The following is a 27,700-nucleotide window of genomic DNA, read 5'->3' as shown; positions in this document are numbered from 1 at the left end:
GTGCATATACATATTTCACACCCTCTGTGGACCTGATGAATTACTGATACATTATTTCCCATTGCAAAGGCTTTGTAGACTTCCTGTAATTGGCTGGTTGCTTAGGTGAATGCTTAGCGGTCTCATCTGGGAGAATCCTCTCAGGTCCCAGAGGACTGTAGGAGCTCTGGAAAGAATTTTGAAACCAGAGAAACCTGTGCCCAAATTAATTCAGCCTCTTGCTCCCAAGGAACCTTAAGCAAATTCTTGAACCTCTCACACTCTCACTTTTATTCCTGTCTGCTGAAAGCAGAAACCATGTCTTTATTCCACTTTGAAATCCTAGTTCAGTGCATGCATGTACAAGTAAAGCTGCTGAACTGCACCATATCTCTTCTATACCACTGTTAGTCCATTTTCTCTTTTTGTTTATTTACAGTGTCTCTTCTGCTTTCAAATCTTTAAAGAAATTCTTCTAAATTCCTTTTGTGACCATTCAGTTTTGGATTTATACCTATCTTTCTATGCTTTAAGCTTTCCTATTTTTGCATAGATATGTCTCTATTTTAAAAAATTGGCTTTGTTTCTCATCCTGGGAAGTTCTACACAGATATTTATAAATATTTTTCAGATTTCTTTCTGGCTACTTACTTCCTGTTTTGCATTTCTGTTTTTCTTCATTAAACTCACACTTTGTTGTAATTATTTTTTTCAAAAACTCATAGTGCTCTACGAGCCATGGGAGGATAGGGAGAAATTTCATTTCTGTTTGCAGGGATATTTCCTTATTCAACACAGCATCAAATTTAACTGTTCTGTTGTTACATGGAGGCTAAATCAAAATTTCCTTTTATCCACCAATTTCTACTCATTACTTTGATTCGAAGAGTGTACCTAAAGTTATTTAGCGGCAAAAGTTGAACTAGAAGCAAGATTCCTAATCTTCAAACTTAGAAGTTAGCTATTCAATGTTTCCTTCCTGTAAAATGGCCGTGTCAGTCTTCTGGAAATAAATCAGGAAAGCCTGAGTAGCAGAGATGTTGGATGTCTTGAGGCACATTGCCTAGCTCCTCTCTGCTCTGATTTCAGTCACAACTGCAGTGACAGTTCTGTGTAAGCTCAAATTTATGCTGCCTATATTCTACCACACTCTGTTTTCTACATTATATTAAGGAAGCCCTCTCTGTTCTGTGCAGAAATACCATCTAGGAGGGCAGGGAATTAACAGCCTTTAGGAAACCCTCAACCAATACAGGGTGGGAATGGTGGACAAAGTCTCTAGTTTCAAGATGGATAATCCAGGAAGGCATTCTGTATGTTTCGCAGAAGTGCTTGAGGAATAAACAGTGGCCTCAATAATAGACACTTATATTGACTTTTTCTTCTTTCTTTTCTCATTCTCCCTGACCCATCGATTCTTTTTCCTTGGAAGCACTTTCCACGTAAACTACCTGCACACAAATCTTTGTCTCAGACTCAAACTAAACCAAAAATTCATTCAACAAATATTTACTAAATGACTATACTAGGCACTGATATAAAAGACCTAGAAGATAAAATTGCTAATGTCTACCCTGAATTGTATAATGAGGAAACAAACAAGTAAACAATTACCAAAAAAAAAACCCTACAATTACAATATAATGTTGCAGAGAATATGTTAGTGGCAAGAACAAAATGATGTATGAACACATGGGGCAAGGGGTCACCTAACCCATATTTTGGGGGGGGGGAATTTCATGGAGGATATATTGCTTGAGCTAATGGATGGAGTGTGGATCAAATACAGCTATACTAGACAAACGTCAGTTGAAAACTCATTTGAAACCTATGTATACTATGTGCAACGGTTATACTCTGCTCCTTTGCAGCATACAGTACTTGCTGTGATTTTAGGTGGTACATGGATGGACATTTAGACATTTTGTAGTTATGTACATTAATGTGTACTAGAATAAAAATAAGGAGCACAACAAACTTGATTTCACAGAATACTATGGTTTAAGATGAGGCTAAAATTTTGATTCATTTATCTATTTATTTATTTAGAGACAGGGTCTCACTCTGTCACCCAGGCTGGAGGGCAGTGACATGATCATAGCTCACTGCAGCCTCAAACTCATGGGCTCAAGCAATCCTGCCTCAGCCTCCTGAGGAGCTGGGACTACAGGTGTGCACCACCATGCCCAGTTAATTTTTAAAATTTTTGTAGAAATGGGGTCTCACTATGTTGCCCAGGCTGGTCTTGAACTCCTGGCCTTAAGTGATCCTCCTGCCTTGGGCTCCCAAAATATTGTGCGAGGCTAGAATTTTTAAATGAGTTGACATTGGCTTTAAAGAAAAATATTGAATCAATCATAACACCTGGGGATAGATTGGCAAAAATCGTGTAGGTAGTATGTACATACTGAAGTTTGGGAAATAGTGTTATGACAGAAGCAATGTCTAAAATAAAATTCCTGTCTTCCAGGAACTCAATGTTTGTTAAGGAACACAAATCCATAAGCAAGGGTGATAAACGCTACAGTAAGTTTGGAAACCAAGTACTGGGGAAGACAGGAAACCAGTGAGGAGCCAAATGAAGGAGAGGCTATCAGCTACAAGACCAGTTGGAAGGCTACTGCTGTAGTCCAGGGGAAAGGTTATAGCAGCCTGAATTAGGGAGTGGCTATAGAAATGGAAGACAAGTAATAGAACAGGCTCATTGCAACCACACTGTGAAAACTTTAGTGGTTTTGAGCAGTACGAAGGTGAAACCTGTCAACCAAGTCAAAGGAAGGCTTGTTCTGAGCGCTTTACGTTTACTGACTCCTCTGTTCTCCTTAACCCTTATTTTACAGATAAACCAACAGATGGAGGCTAACTTGCCCGAGGTAATGTAGCTGATAAAGTGAAGTAGTAAGGATGAAGCCCCGGCATTCAGGCTCTAGAGTACCTATTCTTAACACAACACCAGAATAAATGGGTCGAGCACACAACACTAAAGCAGGTCACACTTCTGCGTCGGATCGTGAAACAATTCTTATTGGTGGCAGAAGATCTGGTTCTGAGATCATAGTTTCTCCACCTATGAAATGAAGATGATGGAGTTTAGTGCAAAGACAGAGTGAGGTAATGAATGTGAAAGTGAACCTCAAACTATATACGTGACTCCACGTACTCGTTTTTCGGAATGCGAATCCGCGAACCCATAAACTGAAATTTATGGCTCTGTAGAGCTCGTAGCGCCAGCGCGAGACTCCGCCTCTGAGGCCCCACCTGCGGCAGATCTTTCTTTGCGCATGCGGAAACCGCCGCCCGCTCCCACCTCTAACCCAGGCTGAGAGTAGCTGCTGTTTCTGAGGGGACGATTCGTAAGACGGCCTCTGGCGCGGTTGCTCTTTGCTTTCCCTTCTGTGGGCCTTTCCTGTACTTGAGTGGCGTCCAGAGAGTGGGCCGTTCTCGTCTACCTGGCTGACTCTCTGCCGAGGTGCCTGCGTTGGCCCAATAGTTGGCTGTCGAAAGTGCCGGCCCCCGCGCCGGCGCCGGCAGCAGCCGGGTGGGAAGGCTCAAGATGGCGTGCTTGTTGGAGACCCCAATCCGCATGAGCGTCCTCTCGGTGAGTGACCCGCCGCGGCCGTCAGTCCGCCCGCCGGGGCGCCGCAGCCCGGTCCGCAACATTCCCTCAAGCGCGGTGTGCTTCCTGGGCACCACCCCCGGTGGTGGCCTCCGGCTCAGCCTTGGGCCAGGGAGTGAAGGAGGGTGGACGGGTGGGATAGACGGGACCCCAGCGGAGCCAGAGACGTCTCCAACTCCGGGAGCTCCCACGGGTGCGGGTTCCCAGGATGGCGTCTGGCAGGCGGGGTGGTTGGGCGTACCGGCTGCTAGCCCGGCAGCGCGGCTTGGGCTTTGCCGAGCGTTTCACTGAGCTTTGGTCTTAGCGGTGCCTCTTCTCCGGGGCGGAGCGCGCCGCCGGCCTGGGAACGAGCGCTCACTCAGCTCTCCGGGGCTTTGGCAAGAAAAGGTGCAGGCTTTTTGGCCCCCACTTCCTCAGAGCTGCCAGGTCTGTGTGGCTTCTATCGCGTCTCAGCACCCGGGCACCAGCGGGAGCTTCTTGGCAATGGAGATTTTATATCAGCTGCAACTCTTCCTAGTGTATGCGATTATTTAAGTCCCTTTTCTTCGCTCTGCTCAGGAGGTCGCGGCTCTGAATCTGAAGGAACTATATAGTCCCTGTGCCTGATATTTTTTCTTTAAGGGGAGTCAAACACTGAAGGGAAGGGGACAGGTGAGTTTTCTCTGTTATTGAAAGAAGGGAACGTATTGATGTGCCAGGAAGTAATACCCGGTTTTGTTTTGTTTTTTTTTTTTTTTAAGTTATTTAAAAAAAAAAAAAAAAAAAAGACAATTTTTGCCTTTTACTGTGTTGCTCTTGAACCAGGACCGGGAATGAAAGTTACGGGGACATAACTTCGAAGGATTTTGCAACAAATTCGAGCTGTCCGACTCTGAGAATGGTCAGTTTACCAATGGTTTATTTGCTGTTGTTGGAAACAAGCAGGCAAAGACTGACCATCTTTTTGACTTCTGGAAGCCAGTTTGATACTGAGAGAGTAGTTGGAGTATAGATGGTTTGTTGGGTTCTCTAATCTTATAACTCCAACCGTTTCTTTACTCTTACCTGACTTCTCCTACAAACACATTCACCTATCTGAAAGCGCCTGGGACATTTGCTTATGATTCACCATTAGAACTATGTGGCAGATTGCACCCTTGAAAAGGCTTAAGTTAATGCTACAATAATAATTTAATTTTGGGAAGCTGTCAGTAAACTTGTGCCCTGATCCATGTTAGCAGTTCTTTTTCCTTTTAGATTGCAACTGGAGAAATACTGTTCACCTAAGTATTGAATCAGATTAGCCTATTACTGCACCTCTGACTGTAATATATAACATACCCAGGAAGGTTTTTGGGAGTGCAAGCCGATGACTTTTCCCTCATTACGTTTTTTAAAAAAAGTATATGTCTCAGTTGTTCTCAGTTCCCCTTTAATTATCTCGTTTAGATTTCAGTTATTCAGTTTACCTGAAATTTCTTACTTTTTGTACATTGTTCACTTGTATAATGCATGCGATTGAAAAATTTCATTTATTTCACTTCCTCAGTAAATAATATATTCTGCTTGCTTTATTCAAAAACTTCTTGAAGAGTATTTCCTTTTTCTGGTTAGGATTTGCTTTAGCCATAGTCTAATTGGGGGCTTACTTTTTAAAGGTTTTCATAGTCCCAAGGTCTGGTCTGTTAAATCTTTAGTCCTAGAGCCTTGGGAAATCAGAGCTTTGGATAAGTGATTTAAGTAAGCTGTTTAAACTCGCTGGTTTTACTAATTTAAAGTGAAGCCTGTAACTTTCAAAGTACTACCCAGGGCACCACTTTTTATAGGGAATATTAATCAGAAATTATCTTGAGTGTGATTCCTTTAGTAAGTTACTTACTGTGGACCAGTTACGTACTAAAGCCTATATTGTATGCTTTAGGGCAGCAGTCCCTAACCTTTTTGGCACCAAGGACCAGTTTCAAGGAAGACAATTTTTCCACGGACTGGGGATGGGAGGGTGAGGTGAGGAGCTCAGGTGATGATGCGCTGCCCATTTCCTTACAGGCCATGGATTAGTAATGGGTCTGAGGGTTGGGGACCACAGCTTTAGGGAATGCAAGGATGAAGTCAGAAATGCCTTCAAGGCACTCATAGTCTGGATGACATATAGCTTGATAAACATAATTTGAGCAAGGAGGAATTCAAATTGTTTTAAAGGATTTCCATCTAAGGCCCTTTATACCTTCTCCCTTAGAGATCTCATTCACTCTCCTAACTTTAACTGATCAATTCACACATCTGCATTGCCAGCCTTGTCTTTTTTTTCTACATCACATCTCATATCTTAAGTTGTACGGATGTCACCTATCACTTCCAACAGAGCACATTCCTTCTCCTAAGAGGACTTAATGATGACATGCAGTTTCTGTTAATAGTATTTATCTTTCACTGCTCACTCACTATTAAACCTCCTGAATCATCTTTGACTGTTACTCCTTTCATGCCCCTCTACATCTAATCAGTTAAGACCTGTTGCTTCTTTATTCTTAGTGTTTCTCACATCTTTCTGTTCCCATTTCCACTCTCATTCAGGACCTTATAGTTTTGTGCCTGCACTACCACAGTGTCCTTTTAATTATTTTTACTGCCTCTAGTGTCTTATCCTCTTATTTCAAATCCATTTCTACATTAATTTTCCTAAAGAACACTTGGGACAGCTGCACTCCTGTTTCAGTTCTTTAGTGGGCTCCTATTGCCAAAGGCACAGGTTCCTATTCAGCTTTGGCTTTAGGATTGTTTATCTTCTACATGAACCTTCTATTCCGTATAAACTGGCTTTCTCAGGTTGAAGTGGTGTTGGGTTCTTTCAGACTCTGGTAAATCTTATTGTCCACTTCTCTGTACATATGAATTATAGGTTTGTATGTATATATTCCATACGTATATTTTGAGCTTCTGTCATTTGCCAGGCATGGAATTATGTTTGGGAATACAGTGGTAAGCTATACAGACTTATGTTTGTCCTTTTGGAGGTTTTAGCCTAATGGGGAAAATAGACATCAGATAATCACACAGTTGTTTGTGCGTGGTGATTAGTATTATGAATGAAATATATAGGGTGCTGTTCAAACATGTGATAGAGAAAACTGATCTAATATAGAGGGCACTGAGAAGAGCTAGGGAATGTTTCCTTGAAGAAATGACACTGAGTTGACAGTTCAAGGATGAGTAAGAACTAACTAGAAAAAGTGACGGTAGAAGAGCATTCCAGGCAAAGGGAACTGCTTTTGCAGAGGCCTTGAGGCCTTTAGTAATCATTCCATCTTATCTTCTTAGAGAGTAAATTAATTCAGAGGTAAGTGCTTGACCTTTTTTAAAAAATTATTATTATATTTCAGAGACAGGATCTTGCTATGTTGCCCAGCGTGGTCTCAGACTCCTGGCCTAAAGTACTCCTCCCACCTCAGCCTCCTATGTAGCTGGGATTTCAGGCATGAGCACCATGCCAGCTCCTTTTTTTTATTCCACTATTACTTATAACACTGTATCTTGTAAGTACTAAGTGCTCAATAAACGTTTGATTGAGCTATCTATTTCAGGGAGTTGGAAAAACTCTCCGGCTCTCACTCTTTCTAGACTGAACCATGACCGCTCCTCTTTGGTTTGCATTTAGCATTACAACCTCACCCTTTCCAACAAATTTATAAATTTCTCCCGTGTTTTTCATACTTCTGGATTATTTTACATTGATTGCGTTTTAAAACATTTTTTATTTTTAAATAATTATAGATTCACAGGAAGTTGGAAAGGTAATACGGAGCAGTCTTTGTGTACACTTCACCCAGTTTCCTCTGTTGGTTACATCTTACATAGTTATAGCACAGTAGCAAAACCAGGAAATTGATATTGGTGTAACTGTGTATATATTTCTGTATCATTTTATCACATGTGTATATTTGTGTAACCACCACCACTGTCAAGATATATGATTATTCCATTACTACAAAAATCTCCCTCAAGCTACCTTTTTACAGTCATATCGTCGCATCTGCCTCTCCAACCCCCGTTCCCACTATACCTAACCCCTGGCAATTGTCTCTATAATTTTGTCACTTTCTGTAATGTTACACATATGGAATTATACAGTGACTTTGAGGTTGGTTTTGTCATTCAGCATAATGCTTTTGAGATCCATCCAAGTTGTTACATGTATCAATAGTTTATTCCTTTTTATTGCTAAGTAATGTTTCATGGTATGGATGTACCACAGTTTAACCATTCATCTATTGGGCATTTTTGTTTCCTGTTTTTGGCTGTTATAACCCACCATGAAGAATCATGTATAGGTTTGTGTGGATGTAACTTTTCATATCTCTGAGCTAAATACCCAGGATGCAGTTGCTGGATCATGTGGTAAATGTATGTTTAGTTTTAAAAGAAACTGACAAACATTTCCAGAGTGGCTGTACCATTTTACATTCCTACCAGTAATGTATGAGAGGTCTGATTTCTCTGTATCCTCGGTAGCATTTGATATTATTATTTTTTTACTTTTAGCTGTTCCAATAGGTGTGAATGATATCTTATTATGGCCTTAATTTGCATTTCCCTAATGATTAGTAGTGTTGAAAATCTTTTCATTGCTTATTTGCCATCCATATATCCTCCTTGGTAAAATATTCCTTCATGTTCTTTTGTCCACTTCTAATTGGACTGTTTGCTTTTTGACTATTGGAGTTTGAAAGCCCTTTATATGTTTTAGATATGAGTCCTTTGTCAGGTGTTTGCAAATATTTTCTCTCAATCTGTAACTTGTCTTTTCGTCCTCTTAACCATGGGTTAAAAAATGAACCGTGATCTCCACCTTATCCAAAAAGTAACTCAAGATGGATCATAGATTTTTATTCCAAATCATAAAGTAAAACTTTTAGAATAAAACAGAAAATTTGTGGAACCTTGATTTTTGTTGGAGAATTCTTAGATACAACACTGAAACCATGACCTATTAAAAAATTGATAAATTGGACTTTATCAAAATGAAAATTTATGCTTCATGAAAGACCCCGTTAAGAGGATGATTGCATTTTACTTTGGTCACTTTGTAATTGTTTGAGAGAGGCAAGGTAATAAAATGCATTTGAATCACTTTGTAGGCTGTTATAGACAGCTGAGATACTTGTTGATTTCAGTTGCCTCCTTTACAATCTTTTCCCAGTGTCATGCTTTTTTTTTTTTTTTTTTTTTTTTTGACAGCAATTGTTAGAATTGTATAGGGTATTCCAAGTTTGGATGTTCCTTTGTTTTGTTTTGTTCTTGACAGATATAAGCATTTTGTTGCCTTGCCTATAGCTGCTTATTGATTTGCTCTCTTACATGAACAACTGACAGTAATTAGAAAAAAAATTTCTGTGAAGTTAAACTATCCTATAAACATAAGTTTGGCCTCCCTTGGTTTTTAGTAATAAATGCAAAATAAAATCTGTACAGCACATTTTAAAGTTTTCCATTGATTTACAAAGCACCAGTGAGCACAGGGTATGTCAGTAGGTTATCCTAAAAGAATCTATCCATATGAACTTTCTCATCTTTGGTGGCAGCGTGTGAAAAATGGGAGGTGCTCATTGTATGTTTCTGGACATCTCACTGTGTCTTTAAGGAGAGATTGCTATCTGAATTCAGACGGCAGGTGCTCAGGACGTCTTTTAAACTCTATCAAGAATCAGAAACACCCTTGTGTAGGGTCTTCAGATTTCGCTTGGAAACGTATCCTTCCTGTCACCTTCAATTCTCATTAAAGTTTAAAATACTTAGTGCCATGGGCCAGGAATGTCAGTGATTCTGACTTGCATGTTTTTAATTTCTGATTTGGCAATTGTTTTGCAGTACCATCTGTCATGTTGACTTCTGGGTAAAGATATGGTACTATTTGACAAAAAAAATTCCTGTTGCCTTCTCAGAATTGGAAAATGGCTGCCTTCACTGAACGGTTATGCTGTGATCCCTGGGATTGTTTAGATAGAAATTAAAGATATTCCAAATAAGAGCAGTTTTGCAGAAACAGTCCTCCCCACTTGTCATTTTGATGAAGGAAAATCATTTTGACACATTCCATAATGTCAGAAGAATAAAGAGTTAACATTCTCTATCATATTTATAATATAGGTATTGGCCGAGGGGGAATGAGACCATGTTATGCTTTATATTAGAAATAAAAAGTTGTGGTCTAGTGGGAAGAATTTCCAGCCCATAAGATCTATTAATATTTGGAGGACGTTACCACCTGGAAAATGATTACAGAACACATACTTCTTTTGCCTTGGGTGTTTTTAAGAATTTATTAGGCTTTCAGAAAGTTCTGAATGGTGATTGATGGGATGAGGGAGCTAAGGAAAGAGTCATGATCATTATGATCAAGCATGATGCCCAGGGTTTATACGTTTTTGTCTAGGTATTATCATCTACTGAGATAGTGACAGTTAGCACAGGCATATGTTAGGGGAATAAGGGACAAATGAGTTTCATTTTGGACATGCTGAGTTTGAGGTGTTTTCCAGACACCCACTTAGAAATGTCCAATAGGCAGATGGATATAAAAGTTGAGTGCTTAAATTTGGCGTAGTAATCATTATTTGAGAGTTATCAGCATATTGATCAGTGATTCTTAATCTTTTAGGGATAAGAATCTCAATACCCTCTTTCCCAGAAAAACATGCATATGCCTAAAGAGTCACATAATTTCAAGAGGTTGGTGGATTCCCTGAAACCCACAAGTCAATCTTGAGTTAACTCCTTTAGTTGTCCTAATGTCAGTCAAAAAACATACAGCAAAATTTAAAAGTCATTTAAAATTATTTCGGAATGGTAAAGATTGTAACAATAAGGTTTTAAAATTCAGGTACGATATTATGTGTGGGACTTGGTTCTGAAGAGCTGTGATTTTTTTTTTTTTTGGCCCAGAGTTTGCCAGTGATCTCTCACAAGATGTATTGTGTCCACAAAAAGGACTTTGCATAGCAGTTGATGTAGCAGGCCTGGGATGCAGAGCGGGGATGCAGGACTGGGTTAGCTGGAGATCCAGTCTAGATCAATGTAAGGCAGTTGTGGGTCTGGGCACAGGAAAAGTAGAAAGAGTTAACATTTTCTAGCATATTCATAATATAGGCATTGGCCATGATATTGCCATGATTGTCACAGGTCACAATGTGGATGGCAGGTCAGACTGATCCTGAATAGGAAAGCTAATGCACCAACTGTTGAAAGTGATGGCCTGAGTCTGAGTCAAGCACCATGGATAGCTCCAAGGCAAGGGTTTTATTGTCTGTAAGAATCTGAAGCCAGTAAGGCCCCTTTATTTTTTTTTAATCTGGAAGACAGCTGGCCTGTCTGGATAATACTATTTCTGAGGTGTACCCTGAAAGTTAGTACCCAGGATCTCTAAGTCATTACATGATTGCAATCTTGAATAATAATTTAAACTGCTCAAATGGTCCAGGACAACACTGCACTCACGTCTGAGTAGCCTCACTTTGTTGTTTTGTCAGGATTGAGAAGTGGGCATTTGAATGCATTCTAGTGGATTTCCTGAGCCATCTTATCATCTTGGAAGGCATCTAAATGAACCTCAACCAATCCAGAGAATATCTCAGTCTTTGTAAAACTCTTCACAACCCTTACCACTTTGTATGTGCTCCCCAAAGATGGTTTTTGCTCCCTTGGACTTCCAGATTATGATATTTTGCACCCTGAGTTCTTAGATCATTTATGTAGAGGGATCTCTTCCTGGCCCTCAGTTAAGGCATTCTCATCTACATTGAAGAGGTGTGTGTTTGTTTGTTTGTTTTTTGTGTGTGTTTTTTTGTTTTGTTTCTTGAGACAGGGTCTCGCTCTGTTGCCTGGGCTAGACTGCAGTGGTGTCACAATAGCTCAGTGCAATCTCAAACTCCTCGGCTCAAATGACTCTCCTGCCTGAGCCTCCCTCGTACGTGGGACTACAGGTATGCACCACTATGCCAGGCTGATTTTTCTATTTTTGTAGGGACAGGGTCTCACTATGTTGCTCAAGCTGTTTTCCAACTCCTGGCCTCAAGCAATCCTCCCACCTCAGCCTCCCAAAGTGCTAGGATTACAGGCATGAGTCACTGGCCAAAGAGTAAATGAATAGAATTAAATAGTGAGAAGAAATGTTAAAGATCATCTAGACTCAGACAGGTTTTTGTGACTTGTACCATACTTAAAAAGAGTAAACATCATAGTACTTGACTAGAAGCATCAATACTAAATTGCTTTCAGTTCTTACAACCACCAAAGCATATTTATACCAATTGTTAATGGTTTACAGGGGCGATAAGAATATTTTATTACATTAAAAACTCACTACAGAGCTGGGTGCAGTGGTGCATGCCTATAGTCCCAGCTACTCCAGAGGCTAAGGTGGGAGGATTGCTTTTGGGTTTGAGGCCAGCCTGGGCAGCATAGTGAGACCCCATCTCAAAAAACAAACAAAAAAAAACACCACATTCCAGAAAAAGTAAAGGTTACCCTTCATATTCCCTTTAATCTATCTGTGCTCTGGCTTTTCTGTTATGAAAACAAATAAACAAACAAAAAGAACCCCTTTGAGTATAAAATTATGAAATCTTGCCTGGAAGAAACTTGCAGACAATCTTTAATTCATTCTTATTTTTTTATTGGGGAAAACTGGGCACTGGAGAGGCTGACTTGCCTGTGGTCTTATAAAGTATCAGAGTTAGCTCTCCAAACTCCCACTTTTTAAAAACAAAATTGTGTGCACAGACCTGTATTTTAGAATTTTCTTTTCCAATTTTATAAGCACTGCTTAGTTTACTATTTATATTTAATAAATTCTCTTGACATGTAAAATCTGGTTTTCAGTCTTTATTTACTGAGAGGTCAGGCTTGCCTTTTATACTATACAAGTAGATTAAATTTTAAAATTGTATATTTTAGTATTTTAATGATTGTGTTTGTGAAATTAAAGCAGATTACATTCTAGAAATCTCAACTGCCATACGTATATTACATTCTACACTGATGGAGACCAGCTGAACTGTGAAGTAACATTTTAGAAATTTTCCAAAGTTACTAGAGGCTACAATAAAGCAGACCTTTAATCTGGGAGGGAGGTTGCAGTGACACTTTAGAAATACCAAAGAATGAATCCCATGAAAAAACTTTAAGGATAAAAATAGTTGCAAAAATAATACATGAGAAATCTAAAAGATGGATGTTTGAATGTTTAAGTCTGATCAAGTCCTAATGGGGCCGGAAGTTTACTAGAATACAAAGAGCAAACCAAAATTAAAGCAAACAAACAAAAACAAAACAACAAATTCACATCCAAATCTTGGATTTCAAGTTGTATTTGGGTGTTTTCTTCTAATTTTTTCTCCTTTCAGAGGCAAGTAAGAATTTTGGAATACATAGGAAGGGCATGATAGCTTTCTGCAAGTAAAAGATCTTTGTTGATGATAATATCCTTTTCTGTCTTGTTCCAAATGGAGGCAGATTTTTTCCCATCAAAATTAGGAAAGAATTCTCTAGCAATTAGTTTGTCTAATAGTGAAATTAACTCTCTGGCAGAGAAATATTATATAATATACATCACCAGAACTCTTTAGGTAGCAGTGAAATAGTATTTAAGATTTTGTGTCTTTCATGATTTCATGAAAACACAACCAGAACAAAGAGGAAGGCATGTGATTTGAAATTAAGGCACAGTTTAGTAATGTGCTACTTTCAAAGTACTGGTTTCTGATATTCTGGATTGTGGCAGTTCTAGGGACAAGTACTAATACATTGAATGTCCCTAGGCTGTAAAATGAGCCATTGCGAATTTGTGACTAATCTGAGCAGTGCACTTATTTGGCGTTTCAGTAAATTGTTACAGTGACAAAAGGTAGCACTTTTTGGACTGAGGATTTTAGAGGTAGCAGAAAAGCAAATTTAGGTTTCACATTATTTTGGGGATAGGAAAGAGGTTCTGGGGCTCCTAGTTGACTGAAACATTAAGAGTTGTTTCAGTTAGTGGTTTCCAACTCTATCAGACTCACACCCTCTTACAATAGATATTTTGTGGCACTTCCTTGGCTATGCTGAAATGAAATTCATAGATAAGTTAATTGTCCTCACATGTAACTTTTTAAAAGTTGGTATAATGCCCCAGCTGTAATAAAGGAGAAAGACAGGATACTAATTTATATCATTTAATTGCATATTTAGGTTCTACTATACCAAAAGAAGTAATAAATTAGTGATATGTTTGCAAATGTATGTAATTTGGCTGTGAATGTGACAGCTACACTGCAGACTGATAAAGGTATGTTGTGGTGGTTATTTAAATGGTATTTTTATGTGACTTTATAATTAAAGATTTTTAGTAAAGTTCCTAACAAGACGAAGTATGGCCTTTTCTTCATTCATATGGAAGTTACATTCTTGGAAGATTGATTATACATTAAAATGGTACAAAACATATTTTGTGTTTATGTGTAAAATGGAGTTAGATTCTAGGCTCGGTAATTATGAATGGGTTTTTTGCTTACATGATTGGATAGAGGAAAGTTGTGGGATGTGTGCCCATGGTCCCAGTTCATCTAATAGCTTTAGTCCTTGCCCACTAGATATCAGTAGCACCTGTTGTCACTGTGACAGCCAAAGTCACTTCCTCAGATTTACACAATGTATTCTAAGGAGTAGTTCTGCCCCTGTTTAGAACTGCTGAGAGCATGGGGCTTTCTGAGTGATGTGTGTATCTTAAGTGTACCCTCCCTTTCTCTTCTCCCAGCATGGGACAGTATAGTTACAGTATAAAGACTTGGAAATAAAATGTGCTGATAAATATTTTCCCCATACTGTGTATAACCCTCTAATATACTATATCATTTATTTATTATGTTTATTGTTTTTTATCTTTCTCCCCTTGCTGAACTGTAAACGCTGCAAGGGTGGGCTTTTTGTTTGTTTGTTCATTGCCTAGAATAGTGCCTGCATAGCTGTTTAAATATTTGCTGACTGATTGTATTAAAAAATACAACTTAAGCATTATTTTGTATTCCCATCCAAATACTATTTCATCATAATACTAAATTGCATTTTGTTTCTCAGACACACCTATTGCCTCATATGTTGTGCTTTCTGCCTGGAGTCCTTATTTCCCCCCCCTCCCTTTTTCACCTGGCAAATTAAGATTAGTTTTTCAGCATAATCATCCCCACTGCTTAGACATTACCTTCCATTCCGCTCCCAACTTCAGTTAATTGTGTCTTCAACTCTCTTTTTACTTTGTGTTCACTTTTATGGTTATACTTAATCGTTTGTTACAAGTTACGCTTGTAATTTACTTGCATACATGTGTTTCCTTTCTGGGCTACAAACCGCTGAGGGTAAGAGACTCTATTTGCAACACCTAGTATAATACCTGGTAAATTAATGATACAAGTTGAATTTCAACCTGAAATGGATTTAAAACTGAATCTTAATAGAGTTCAAACATACTATTTTTGTATGTATTTTTGATCTTTCCCCAAGCCAGAATTTTCTCTGACAATGCTAAATTATGAACAATTTTATCTTGAAGTTCCCAGTGGTTTGTGTACTAATTGACTTATTAAATTCTGATTAGCAGGCCGGGCATGGTGGCTCATGCCTGTAATTCTAGCACTCTGGTAGGCCGAGGTGGGAGGATCGCTGGAGGTCAGGAGTTCAAGACCAGCCTGAGCAAGAGCCAGACCCCATCTCTACTAAAAATGGAAAAAATTACCCAGTCAACTAAAAATAGAAACAAAAAATTAGCCGGGCATGGAGGCTCGCTCCTGTAGTCTCAGCTACTTGGGAGGCTGAGGCAGGAGGATCACTTGAGCCCAGGAGTTTGAGGTTGCTGTGAGCTAGGCTGACACCACGGCACTCATTCTAGCCTAGGCAACAAAGTGAGACTCTGTCTCAAAAAAAAAAAAAAAAAAAAAAATATATATATATATATATATATATATAAAAATTATAATTAGCAATAACTGATTTAAACATTTATTTCTTATGCGGGGGGGGTCAGGATACCCCATTGGGAATTGTAATACTATTTTAATTTTTAAAGAGCACATGAATTAAATGAGAAAATAGATATGAAAATGCTTTGTAAACTGTAACATACTAAACCAGTGTATTTCTTGCTAAGTATTTAGCTTGGTCTGAGAGTAAGCTGCTATCAGGTAAGGACAGTTCTCTTTGAATAATTAGGCTTACCCTTGAATATGAATAACTGAAAGGATGTTAGTACACTTGTTAAGGCAGTTATCGTTTTTCTACAAGAATAGAATTCTCCTGAAATCATTATTTGTAGGGTGCTTTTATAGTTTACAAGGGGCTTTTCTGTATATTATCTCATTTGAGCCACACTCTGAGCTATGTGATAATATTACCATTTTATAATTGAAGAAACAGTCTCAAAATGTTATTTTTGTCCAAAGTTACATAGCTAGTAAGTGGTAAAACTAGGACTCAAACCCAGTCTTTCAAATGCCAAATCCTTTGTTCTTTCTACTACACAATGCCTGTGTATGTTAGAAATAAACAGCATTGTATTTTAATGAAATATACAGAGGGCAGGGCTTTATTGGAGTAAAATAAGTTCGATATTTCTTATTAGCCTTTAACCTTTCATTCTTCATTGTCTAGTAAACTCACAGTTTCACTCCAAAACTTCAGTTGAACACTTATTTCTCCTTATTTTTGAGTTACATCCTATTCGTGACAAGTTTGGGACTTAGCGGTTTGCCATCCAACACCCTTCCTGAAGTAGTTCTTTTCAAAGGGAAGTGGCTTAAATTCACTCTAGTCCTGGGTAGTTTATTCAGAGGAGCAATTAGAGCCTTGTCTAGTTTGCCTTTTCGGGACATCTGACCACTATTCTGAGCTGTCTATAAGTTTTTCCTCAGTTCTTTTGTACTACTAAAAATGAACAAAAGGTAGGGTGATTTTACAATTCAATTTGTCCCCAACACTCTTGGTTTATGCATACCATTCTGTGACAATAATTAATAATGCTCTCTTTCACTCTTATATGGATGATAAATGTACATAAATTTAAAGGCCTATAAATTTTCTATTTCTGTGTAACAAATTGCCCCCAAATTTAACTGCTTAAAACAGCCATTTATTATCTCATGGTTTTTGTAGGTTGGGAATTCAGGTGTGGTTTAGCTGATGCCTCTGGCCCAAGGTCTCTTATGAAATTACAGTTGTCCTGTCAGCAGGAGCTGCATTCTCACCTGAAGGGTCAGTTCAGGGATAATCCAATTCCAAGCTCACTCATATAGTTGTTGGCAGGATTTAGGCCCATGCCATGTGGGCCTCTCCATAGGGCAACTCACAGCCTAGCAACTAGCTTCTGTCAGAGAGAGAGAGAGAGGAGGGTTTGTGGGTGGTAACTCTGAAACTTCCTTTTTTTTTTTTTTTTTTTGGCAAGCACGAGGTAAAATTTACTGAGGGGGAGCAAAATAGGATTATAGAGTAAAAGCAAGATAAAGGTTTACAGAGCAAGATACATATGCCACAGATAACTGTATTCATGCCCTTGTAGCAAAAGAGCTGAAATTTCTGAAATGGCATCTCATCGTCTCTGTTGTATTCCATTTCCTGGAACCAAGTCACTAAGTCCAGTCCTCACTCAAGGGGAGGGGATTGTACAAGGGCATGGATACCAGGAGGTAGGGATCATTGAGGGCCATCTTAGAGGCTGCCTGACACAGATGGTCACCTTAATAAAAGGAAAATTGCTTCCACAGAATACTTCACAATGGAATGTAATTCATTACTTGTTGCTGTTTTTGTTTTCCTGAAAGAAGAAATTTGCCTCAGACTTCTCCTCACCTTTTCCTCCTTTTTTTTTTTTTTTTTTTTTAAACCATCAGCACCTATGTAGCACACACAGTAGAATCAACTTCTTGGAATTAATTAACTCTGATTCACAAATTTGATGTCTGTAAATTTTCTGCTAAAGGGATCCATGTACATTTTCAAATGAAAAATTAACAAGTTTTTATTAATAACATATACATTTGTGGTGATTTTATTGCAGTTTTGAAAATGTAAAATGAGTTCAGAGTTAGGTTTTGAGGGCTTGCAAGCTCATTTGTTTGAAGCTCTATACCAGAAGACAAAGTTCATAGGTCTGACCCTGGCTAGCTTTGCTCTCCATGAGCACAGACAGTACCTTGAGTTTTAGCTGGCTGCTTGACACGTTGACTCTGTAGATTGGGAGGATGGTGTAATCACCACGTATACAAATCCTACCAACTACTGGAAGTTACAGAAAGTAACTCAAAAGGACATTGGTGTTTTGAAGTGAGAATGAAGCCACATTTTGAAAGGACAGAACATCGGAAACCCTCTTAACCTGCTTGCCTCCATGGGCAGGAGGGAAAAAGGAACCCCAGTGCTTCTCTGGAATAAACAAAAAGTGTCCAGATTTAAAAAAAATGCCCACAGGCTGTCCCCGGCATCTATACTGTTACTATGAAGAATGAGGGCTGGACGCGGTGGCTCACGCCTGTAATCCTAGCACTCTGGGAGATCAAGGCAGGTGGATTGTTTGAGCTCAGGAGTTCGAGACTAGCCTGAGCAACAGCGAGACCCCATCTGTACTAAAAATAGAAAGAAATTATATGGACAGCTAAAAATATATATAGAAAAATTAGCCGAGCATGGTGGCGCATGCTTGTAGTCCCAGCTACTCAGGAGGCTAAGGCAGGAGGATTGCTTGAGCCCAGGAGTTTGAGGTTGCTGTGAGCTAGGCTGACCCCACGACACTCTAGCCTGGGCAACAGAGTGAGACTCTGTCTCAAAAAAAAAGAAAAAGAAAAGAAAGAAAAAAAAAAGAGAGGAAGGGCCCCAAAATTCATTTACCTCCCCCTAATACTCAGAGCCTCACCTCTACTCTTTGCCTTGGGGTCATCAGGATTAAGCTCTTCATCTCTGTTTACATTAACTGTAAGAAGCCCAGGACTATAGGGTCATTCGTCATGCCCACATAGCTGTCTGTTTACTTTTCTATCTGGATCCCTTGTGTGTCTTCTGTTTCTTTCACTGGACTTCCTTTATCCTCTCCTCCATTTCCTTCAGCTTTTTGTTAAGAATGAAACTGGGCTTTTCACCTGATGATGCTTTTTCCCCTGCCTTCTCCTGTGGTCTTCTCAGCTAGTGGCTGTTTTTCCTCTCACATCCTTCATATCGTTTGGCCTAAAGGTGGGATTAGAGGTCCCCCTTGCTCCTCATTGGTGTTTTCATACCCCTCTCTTTCCCTTTTCTCTAAAAACTCCAGCTTTGAATCTCATCAGATTCTACCTTGTTGTAATCATCGACAGACCCCTTGATCATTCCCTCATTTCCTAGTTTGTGATCACTCTTTCTAGTACTACTCCTGTGATAATTTATGAAAGTTCCATTATTTACATAAACAGTTTTCTAAAAGTCTAGACTCCTGCGATGATCATATCATCCATCCTGCCTTGAGGTACTTGCTTCAGTGGTCATTTCCTAGACCTTGACCTTACCAACGACTAAAATCCCTTTATAATCACAATATCAAGCATCCTGGTCACTGTCTTCTCTCCTCCCAACCCTACTACTACTACCCCAGTGCCAATAATCTTTCAGTTCCTGTGTTACCTATAGTCTATTAATTCTGCTTTTTAACTAGCCTTCATTATAATCATACCCTTGTATATACCTTCAACTCAGTTGACCCCTTCCTCTACCTTTGTCATCCTTGCCTTGTAAAATTTCAGTTAAATCCAGCTCTCTTCTTCATGCCTGTCTGCTTCTGTGCATTTGAATGTAGCTGGAGAAGAACACAGCCATGCTGACTGGTTTCACTTTAAATTTATAATCATGAGCCTCAGGAGGACCCTTAGTGTTCCCTGGCAGTCCTGGTACATTTTCCTGGCCATTCAGTGTCTTATTCCTTCCCCTCTTTCTTCAAACCACTCACATTTCTTCCCCCATTTTTACTTTAAAAAATAGAAGTAATCTGAAGAGAACTTTCATAAGCTCTTACCACCATATCCACCTAATTAATTTCCTCTGGTTATTGTACTTCCCATGCTCTACTTGATCAGTAAATCCCATTCTTTTCAATTGTTCATGAACATTGTTTCAGAATTTTTTCCCCTCATGCAACATTAATTTTTCTTTTCTATTAAAAAATTTCTATCAATGAATAAGCACTAATAATTTCTAATTTATTCCATCTTAAAAAATGGAATTTCTCCTGACTCTACTTCTCCCTCTAGCTACTACCCTATTTCTTCACTCCCCTGTACAATGAAATTCCTTGAAAGTTGTCTGTACTTACTTTCTCTAGTTCCTCTTCGCCCATTCTCTCTTAAGTCCTCTCTAAGCAGGCTTTGGTCCCACTATACTACTGTTGTCAAGATCACTGGTGACCTTCCTGTCCCTAAATCCAATGGTGAGGTCTTAGTCATTGTTTTATGCCACAGACCATGGGTTTGACATAGTTGATTATTCCCTTTACGAAATATTCTCTGATATGACTTCCCAGATTTCTTCCCACCACACTGGCTGCTTATTTGAGGTGCTCCAGAGTCTTCAGGTCTTGCTCTATCCATGGTCACTTCCTTAGTGAGCTTATCCTATTTATATGCCAACAACGCCCTGATTTGTATCTCCAGCCCACAACTTTTTCCTAAACTCTAGACTATCCTATCCACTGCCAGCTTGACATTCTCATTTGGATGTCTAATAGGATTATCAATCCTAACATGTCCAAAACTGAACTTTTTTCTTTTTCTTTTTTCTTTTTTTGAGACAGAGTCTTGCTTTGTTGCCCAGGCTGGAGTGCAGTGGTATCATCATAGCTCACTGCAACTTCAAACTCCTGGGCTCAAGTGATCCTCTAGTCCCAGCCTTATGCCACTATGCCTGGCTAATTTTTTCTATTTTTTTGTAGAGCTGGAATCTCACTGTATTGTTCAGGCTGATCTCAAACTCCTGTCCTTATGTGATTCTTCCACCTCGGCCTCCCAAAGTGCTAGGATTACGGGAATGAGCTACCATGCCTGGCCTCAAAACTGATCTTTTGATTTTCCCACTCAAACCTGCAGCTCCCACAGTCTTCCTCATCTCATTAACTGGCAACGTAATCTTTCTAGGTGCTCTGGTAAAAACCTTAAGTGTTACCCTTGGCTTCTCCCTTCTCTCCTACCCTGCATCTAGTCTAACAATATATCCAGTTTGACAGTCATTTTTAAGTTCAACATTTATCTGGAATCTTACCTCCACAATATTTGCCCTACTCTAGGCTACCATCATCTTTGAAATAACAGCTTTTCTGATGATTGAAATAACCCCCTACTTAGTCTCCCTGCTTTTGTCCTGTAACCCCTCCCCCTTTCCACACATTTGTCTGTTCCTAATTGCAACCAGAGTGGTCCTTTAAAACCATAAATCAGATCATGTCTCTATTTTCCCAAAACCGTCTAATAGCTTCCCAACTCACACGGTCGAAAAAGTAGACTCATGTATCCAAGTAGTTCCAAACCATTCTTAAAAGTTTTTAAATAACTGAATCCAGTATTGGTTTCTTAATTTTAATTAATTAAAGTTAAACAATAAGCAAACAAAATTCAGTTCCTAGCCACATTTCAAATGTCAGATGAGGCTACTGGCTATCAGATAGTGCAGTTCTTTATCTCTGACCTCATCTGCTGCTTTCTCCTTTGCTCATTCTGCTCCAGCTATAAAGGCCTCCTGTTCTTTGATCTTGGCAGACAATTCCCGTTATCGAGTCTCTGCATTTGCTGTTTTCTTTGCCTAAAAAGCTCTGCCCCCAAATAGGTGCATAACTTGTTCCTTCATCTTCTTCAAGTCTTTACTCACGTCTCCTTTTGAGAGTGCTTTCCTTGACCAACCTATTTAATATCTATACCAAATTGATTGCCCTCTCTCCCTAGCCCTTAAATTTTCAAGCTGGCTTCTGAAAGAAGAGAGTTGAGAGGGGAAGAGTGACCTAATCTACAAGGGAAAGTAGTGAAATGTGAGAATTGTCCCATACAGACAGACAAATGAATATGTTAGGCAAAAGTACAGAGTAAAATAAAGTTGAATAAGTGACTATATCCCCTGAGCTTGCTTGCTACTACTAGGCAGCTTAGATCTGCAGTCCCCAACCCATGGTCTGTGGACTGGTGGGGACTGCGCCACAGAGCTCCACCGCCTCCCCCTACCCCTCCATGGAAAAATGTATTCCATGAAACTGGTCCCTGGTGCCAAAAATGTTAGGGACCACTGGCTTAAATGATCATTTTTTGTTTACGTGGCAACCAGTTACAGATTATAAACTCCTTAAGTGCAAGGCTCTGCCTCAGTGTCCTCTTATACCTTCTTTGGCACCTAGCATAGAACTTTAACCAAAAGGCAGTCTGAAATCTCCAATTATGAGCCACCTATTGGTTAGCCTTTTGTGTTTTACATTCTGTGGCTGCCTCTCTACCCTCTGTTCTTTTTCAGTGCCAGCAACTGGTATACTTGCTGATGGTTTATATGTGTTGGCTTCACATGCCTATGGCTGTGATTGTGGTATTGACTCATTCTTTCTTTCCTTGTCCATTTTAGTGTACTTTTATCTATTTTCCACAACCAACTTCTCTAAGATCAGTCACTGGATAGGAGGGAGACTAAGGGTCTGATTTGCTCAAAAGATCTTACTTATTCTGTTAGAATGCCAGGAAAACATACGTACTCAAATGGAGTGGTAAAACTTACTGTTTGTATTACAGAAATGCTTTTTTCAGTTTTACTCTAGCTTTGGCACTTGATATATTGTTTCTTGATGTATTTGTAGAGTTATTTCTGTCCTTACTTATTAACCTTTGATGATTTGACAAATAGGTAAAGATCATAAGAAGCTTCATTTGTAAACCAAGGGATTGGGCAGATAATTATTGAGTCCTTCCAACTCTGTGATTCCATTATTTTGAGGAAAACAGACCCCAGTAGCAGGTGCTTTAATGGTACCATGGTGGGCATAAGAGTTTTCATCATTTTTGCTTATTTGTTGCCACTGTTCTTTGTAAATGGAGTGCATACTAAAGGCAGGTATTTGAGTTGCCTATGAGTATATTTTTGTAGCAAGTTCAGAATATGAAAATATGCTTTGAGTTAGGTTAACTATATTATCAGGAAACTAGAGTTTGTGTAGTTCTCCAGAGTTATTTTTGATGACTCAGAAGTTTAAGCTGGTATTGTATCATGGCAGTGAACTCTTACTGATTTGGCATTCTGAGTAAAGTAGAAAAGTTATTTCTTCCTTCCTATAATAATTTGTTGTCAATGGGTGACAGTAAATAAGGATAATCCAGCAGGGGACAAAACTCCCTTTTCTCTGGTTCTTAAATATATGTTCTCTGTTTTAAATAATGTTAAAGTATTGAAAATTAAATATAAAAAAGTATTACCCCTAAATATGTATTACACAAGTTACATAATAGAGCCAACCCCACAATACAAATAAAAGGAGGTAAGTGTCTCCCTTTGCTCTTTATACCCTCTCTACTTCTGCCCATCCTTATCCAATTCAGACTACACAGCTCTGTTGCACGTACATATCAACCTAATTCTTAATTATTTTCCTTCACAGAAAGTGTGACACCTCCTTTATTTCAGTTTTTATTTTTCATTTATTTCTGCTCCCTGGCAGTTAAACTCTTCTACATCAGTCTAAAGGCGGTCCTCTTATACCTAGACTGCACCTTATAGCCTGTTCCGTGAAGTCCACACCCCTTTCCTTAGATGAGAGCCAGATTTTCTCCTCTTTAGTGTGTACTAAACAAAAGAAACATTCCTATCTATCTTTCATACATGTGTGACATCCAGCAGCAGCAGTTAATGAAGAAACTTAGCTTGCTTCTTAACACATATACCCAGTTCTGTTGGTGAAGCTTGCGGGGCTCACTACAAAGGACCTACTGACCAGTTAAATTGTTAATGAGAATTGCATGTCTTCTTTCTTCTCTATCTTACTGTTTATCTTCTTGTCACAAGCTTTTCTCAGACTGATTTTATAAAGTATTTACAAAAATACACTTAATATTTTTCCCAATGAAACAAAGTTATTGTGTGCTTTATAGTTATGTTGATTTTTCAGATTCTTCTGCCAGTTTCAAGGCATTGCAAAATTTGTAGTATCTCATGGACTTTCTTACTTTTGAAATTGGGTGTTCTTAGAAAAATATTGATCTTTGGCATCTTGAAATGAACATGCGGTTTCCAATTATTGTGATATCTGAAAGAGAAAAATCACCTGATTAAGTATCCCATATCATAAAGAGGCAAAAATAAGCATTTCATAGAAATTTTAATGCATTTACCTTAAGTTAGATTTATATAGCTAATCTAATCTAACATTTTTGATGTTGTAGGTGATACTGTGATTTGTGATTTGCATGGCTTCAGATGTCATAATTTTTCCCCCCACTTTCTAGGAAGTAACAGCTAGCAGTCGCCACTATGTTGACAGGCTATTTGACCCTGATCCCCAGAAAGTTCTACAAGGTGTCATGTAAGTAGTATGCATTTAAGAGTCTATCAAAAAGTCTTGTTTGTTTTCATTATGAAGATTATAATTTTGAAAAATGTAGGATTATAACTTTTTTCTTTCATTTGGCTTTTTTGGAAAGACTACTTGACATTCGTGGCTTTTAATATTTTACTATAAAGAATTGTCTTTTGGATAGTTGTTATCTGACATGGTTAGCTTCATTTTTTTGTAGAATACTTGTTTTACATTTAAAAAAATTTTTCCTTTGCAGAATGCTTTTGCTACCATAATATTCACAAAAGCAAGAGAATAAATTGATATTTTATAAGTGAAAAGCAGTGGGAAAATAGGTCAGTAGGATTTTTTTGCTTTGTTTTGTACCATTTTTGGTTAACTCGTTAACTGTCACCAAGGTTTGAGTCTCCTGTTGATGTTTTAAATATCAGAATTTAGAAAGCAGTCATTAGAAAATTTAAATAAACTCTGGATAACCTAAATGTCCTTCTTTCCTCTAAAATTTCCTCATTTTTAATGAGAAGAGACACGAGAGGAAGCATAAACTGATTATGCGTTTGAAAAATTAAGCAGGACGAATGGTATAAGATTTCACGTGACCGAAAGATGAATTTCTTCTCCTTTTGAGTTTGGGATTATCATACTCCTAACATGTTAATTCTAAGGAAGAAGTTACAGTCTAAGACTCCTTAGGATCCACCTAACACGGAGGATCCACCAGCCTAAACTATGTCCAAGGGAGAAAGGACACACAAAAGGGTCAAGATGAGATATAATATATTTGGCGAAGCAGTGAGGGCACAAATAAGTGAGTCCTTTTCTTCTTCTCCTACCCTATTAGTGTTACCAGCCAAGTACTACCTTAACTCTTGCTCAACCCTAGGAGGCTTTGTTTATACAAGTTTCTTCGGACACTTCCTCCCCCTAGGCATTGGAGGAGGGATGTCTTGGAGGTGGTGTGAATTTATAAAGGGACCTGAGATAAAAGTGGTTTAAGGCTGCTCAGCTATTCAGTTGAACTGGAAGGGAAAGTGAGGAACTGGTCAGGACCCACTGGAGATACTTGACACTTAAGTTCACATCTTCTCAGTTTACAGAAACAACAGGATACAATATTTCTTTTTTCTCATTATGTTAACTTTGCCTCTGTCCCCTTAACTAAAGACTTTATAATGATTTAGTCAACTCCCTTTTAGCCTAATTTATTACCAGGAAAAGTGGTATTAAATCCATCTGTTAAATAAATCAGTTTGGGTTTTACCAAACACATGCAGATTAGTTGAGGGGTAGGTTTAATTTAACACTCTTCCTTAGACAGGCAGATTCTTCCCACACAGCCAGACAGCTTTGTATATAGAGAATTCTAATTATCACTTAAGAGTGCTCAATAAGTAATTTAGTTGAAAATATTAGACTCACTAAGTGTTCAATAAATGATATTAGAAAATGATGTTATTATTATTACTGCTACTATGGTTATTTAGGAGAAAGCTGAATTTATTAACCTAGGATTCTGTGTGATAGACTTATGTATCTTGAGTTGTATCTGATATGAGTAGCTGATTCAAGTGTTACCTGTCACTTTGAGAAATTTTTCATTTACCAGAAAACACCGTAGCTTCTCAAATGTTGATAGAATATCAAGCAATAAAAGAACATTGGGAAAGATTGAATTAAAACCAAGCAGCTAAGGTGTAGTTTGATAGCCTTAGTGCCTCTTGAAAAATTATCAAGTCTCAGACATAATTAGCTGTTAGCTAGAGAAAGAAAGATTGTTTATGTGAAGGGATAGTGGAGTAGAAAGAGCACAGGCTTTGAAGTTGGACAACAGTGGGTTGAATTCCTCATTCTGACATTTCCTAGTGGGGCCCCTTCCTAGTTGTGTGCTTGGGCAAGTTACTTAACTTCCTTGAACCTCAAATTCATCGTCTGTAAAGAGACAATAATACTACCCATCTTGCCAGTTTATTGTGAGAATTAAGTCAGAATTATAAAATTCAATGCCTGATATGTTGTAGATACCCACCAACTGACATTTAAGTGGTTGGTTGTTGTTAGCCTTGAAACAACTTCGAAAATAAGGTGATTCTCTTCAAAGAAGAGAATGGAAAACTCAAATTTAAAAAAAACAAGCAGATTAAACAATTTAAACTGAAGGAGAAGAGGGAGAAGGACTAGGATTCTTGACTCCGACAAGAGAATGCAAGTGATACCTTATTCTGGTAAATATTATTGCTACTTACAATACTAAAATCTGTTTATAGTTTGAGAGGAACAGATCACCCAATATTTTTCCACTTTATGTTAGAGTAGAGCTAACCTTATGGAGATATATGTAGTGTGATTTGATAAAGCTTTCTTTTTTCCAGATAGAAGTATTTATTCTTTTTGACTTAATTCTTTCTTGAACTTTATCACTGTCTGAAAATTAATTGTACATGGTCAAGACAATGAAAAGTGAATTTAGTTTTAGCATTTTATTTATTTTTAAGTAATTTTGTTTAATACAATATTGATAGCAGAAAAGGGGACCAAAATTGTATTTAGGAAAAGAGAGTTACCAAATCTTTCCTTTGTATACACATTACACAGTCACCATTGAGTCACAGAGAGACCATTACTAGACCAAAGTAGGTAGGTGGCCACAGAGTATAAACAACCAAAAGTAGCCTACTAATTTTAGAGAAGGAAAAGACAGAGACTGAAATAGTCAGCTTTAAATACAAAATATTTAATTGGAGGGACATAAAATAATTGACAAGAATTACAGCTTTGGCTGCAAGCCAACTATAATTTTATCATTTTTCTAGCTACATTAAATTTGATTTTTCTCAATAAAGATTGTGAACATATGCCAGATTTAGCTGCTTGGGAAGTTGAGGTAGGAGGATCACTTGAGGCCAGGAGATTGAGTCCAGCTTAGGCAACATAGCAAGGCCCCATGTCTAATAGATGTTAATAGATAGATAAAGAATATATATAACATACTAGCAGGAAAAAATCAAAGAAATTACAAGTGAGTAATGAATTTTCATCATAGTTTATAACTAGTCTACTCAGCTGAGTTAGAGCTATAGCTCCACCCATAAAAATAGAGAACTTGTTTGTAGATAACTCACATCACAAGGGATGATTTTACCTAGTGAGTAAGTATGCCCCTGTTGAAAAATAATGTTAAGCATCAGAACTGCTTGATTTTCAGTTCTTGAAGAATGAGGAGTTATTTAGAGATAACTTTTTTGTTAGTAGTACAATATTTAGCATAAACTTGAATGATCCTATTGTATCAAAGGTTTGAATATAAAATCAGATCTTTTTCTCCAAAAGAGCAAAATTTTATATGCATAACTAAATAGAAGATTATTAGGTATGGATCTTAGGTATGGAGTAAGATATGAGCAGAGAGAGGAGGGAGGTCATTGTGTAGGTCATAAACTAGCCTTTGCAGCTACAACAACAGAGAGTCAGATAAAATACCCTGCATTACAAATTCTGAGCTTCCTTTATTGTGGAGATCTGAGTGTGACTTGAAGAAACAATTGCAGGACATTTTTTGGTGA

General features: G+C 38.3%; 1 protein-coding gene across 8 annotated transcripts in view; it reads left to right on the top strand.

The window, feature by feature from the left end:
• Positions 1-3,240: 3,240 nt before the first annotated feature.
• Positions 3,241-27,700, top strand: part of ARMC8 (armadillo repeat containing 8) — a 105,369-nt gene continuing 80,909 nt past the window's right edge. The window contains exons 1-3 of one of the 8 annotated variants that reach the window (XM_069473185.1): positions 3,355-3,577; positions 4,400-4,475; positions 24,070-24,146. In XM_069473185.1, the coding sequence (XP_069329286.1) occupies positions 4,473-4,475; positions 24,070-24,146 (80 nt within the window). In that variant the 5' untranslated portion in view covers positions 3,355-3,577; positions 4,400-4,472. Of the gene's footprint in view, positions 3,578-4,234; positions 4,247-4,335; positions 4,476-24,069; positions 24,147-27,700 lie in introns of those variants that run through there. The other 7 variants (XM_069473186.1, XM_069473184.1, XM_069473187.1 and 4 more) reach the window with 7 other exon arrangements.

The sequence above is a fragment of the Eulemur rufifrons genome, chromosome 7, assembly GCF_041146395.1.
Source record: "Eulemur rufifrons isolate Redbay chromosome 7, OSU_ERuf_1, whole genome shotgun sequence".
Classification (NCBI taxonomy): Eukaryota; Metazoa; Chordata; class Mammalia; order Primates; family Lemuridae; genus Eulemur; species Eulemur rufifrons.
This window is presented reverse-complemented; position numbering and strand designations above follow the sequence as displayed.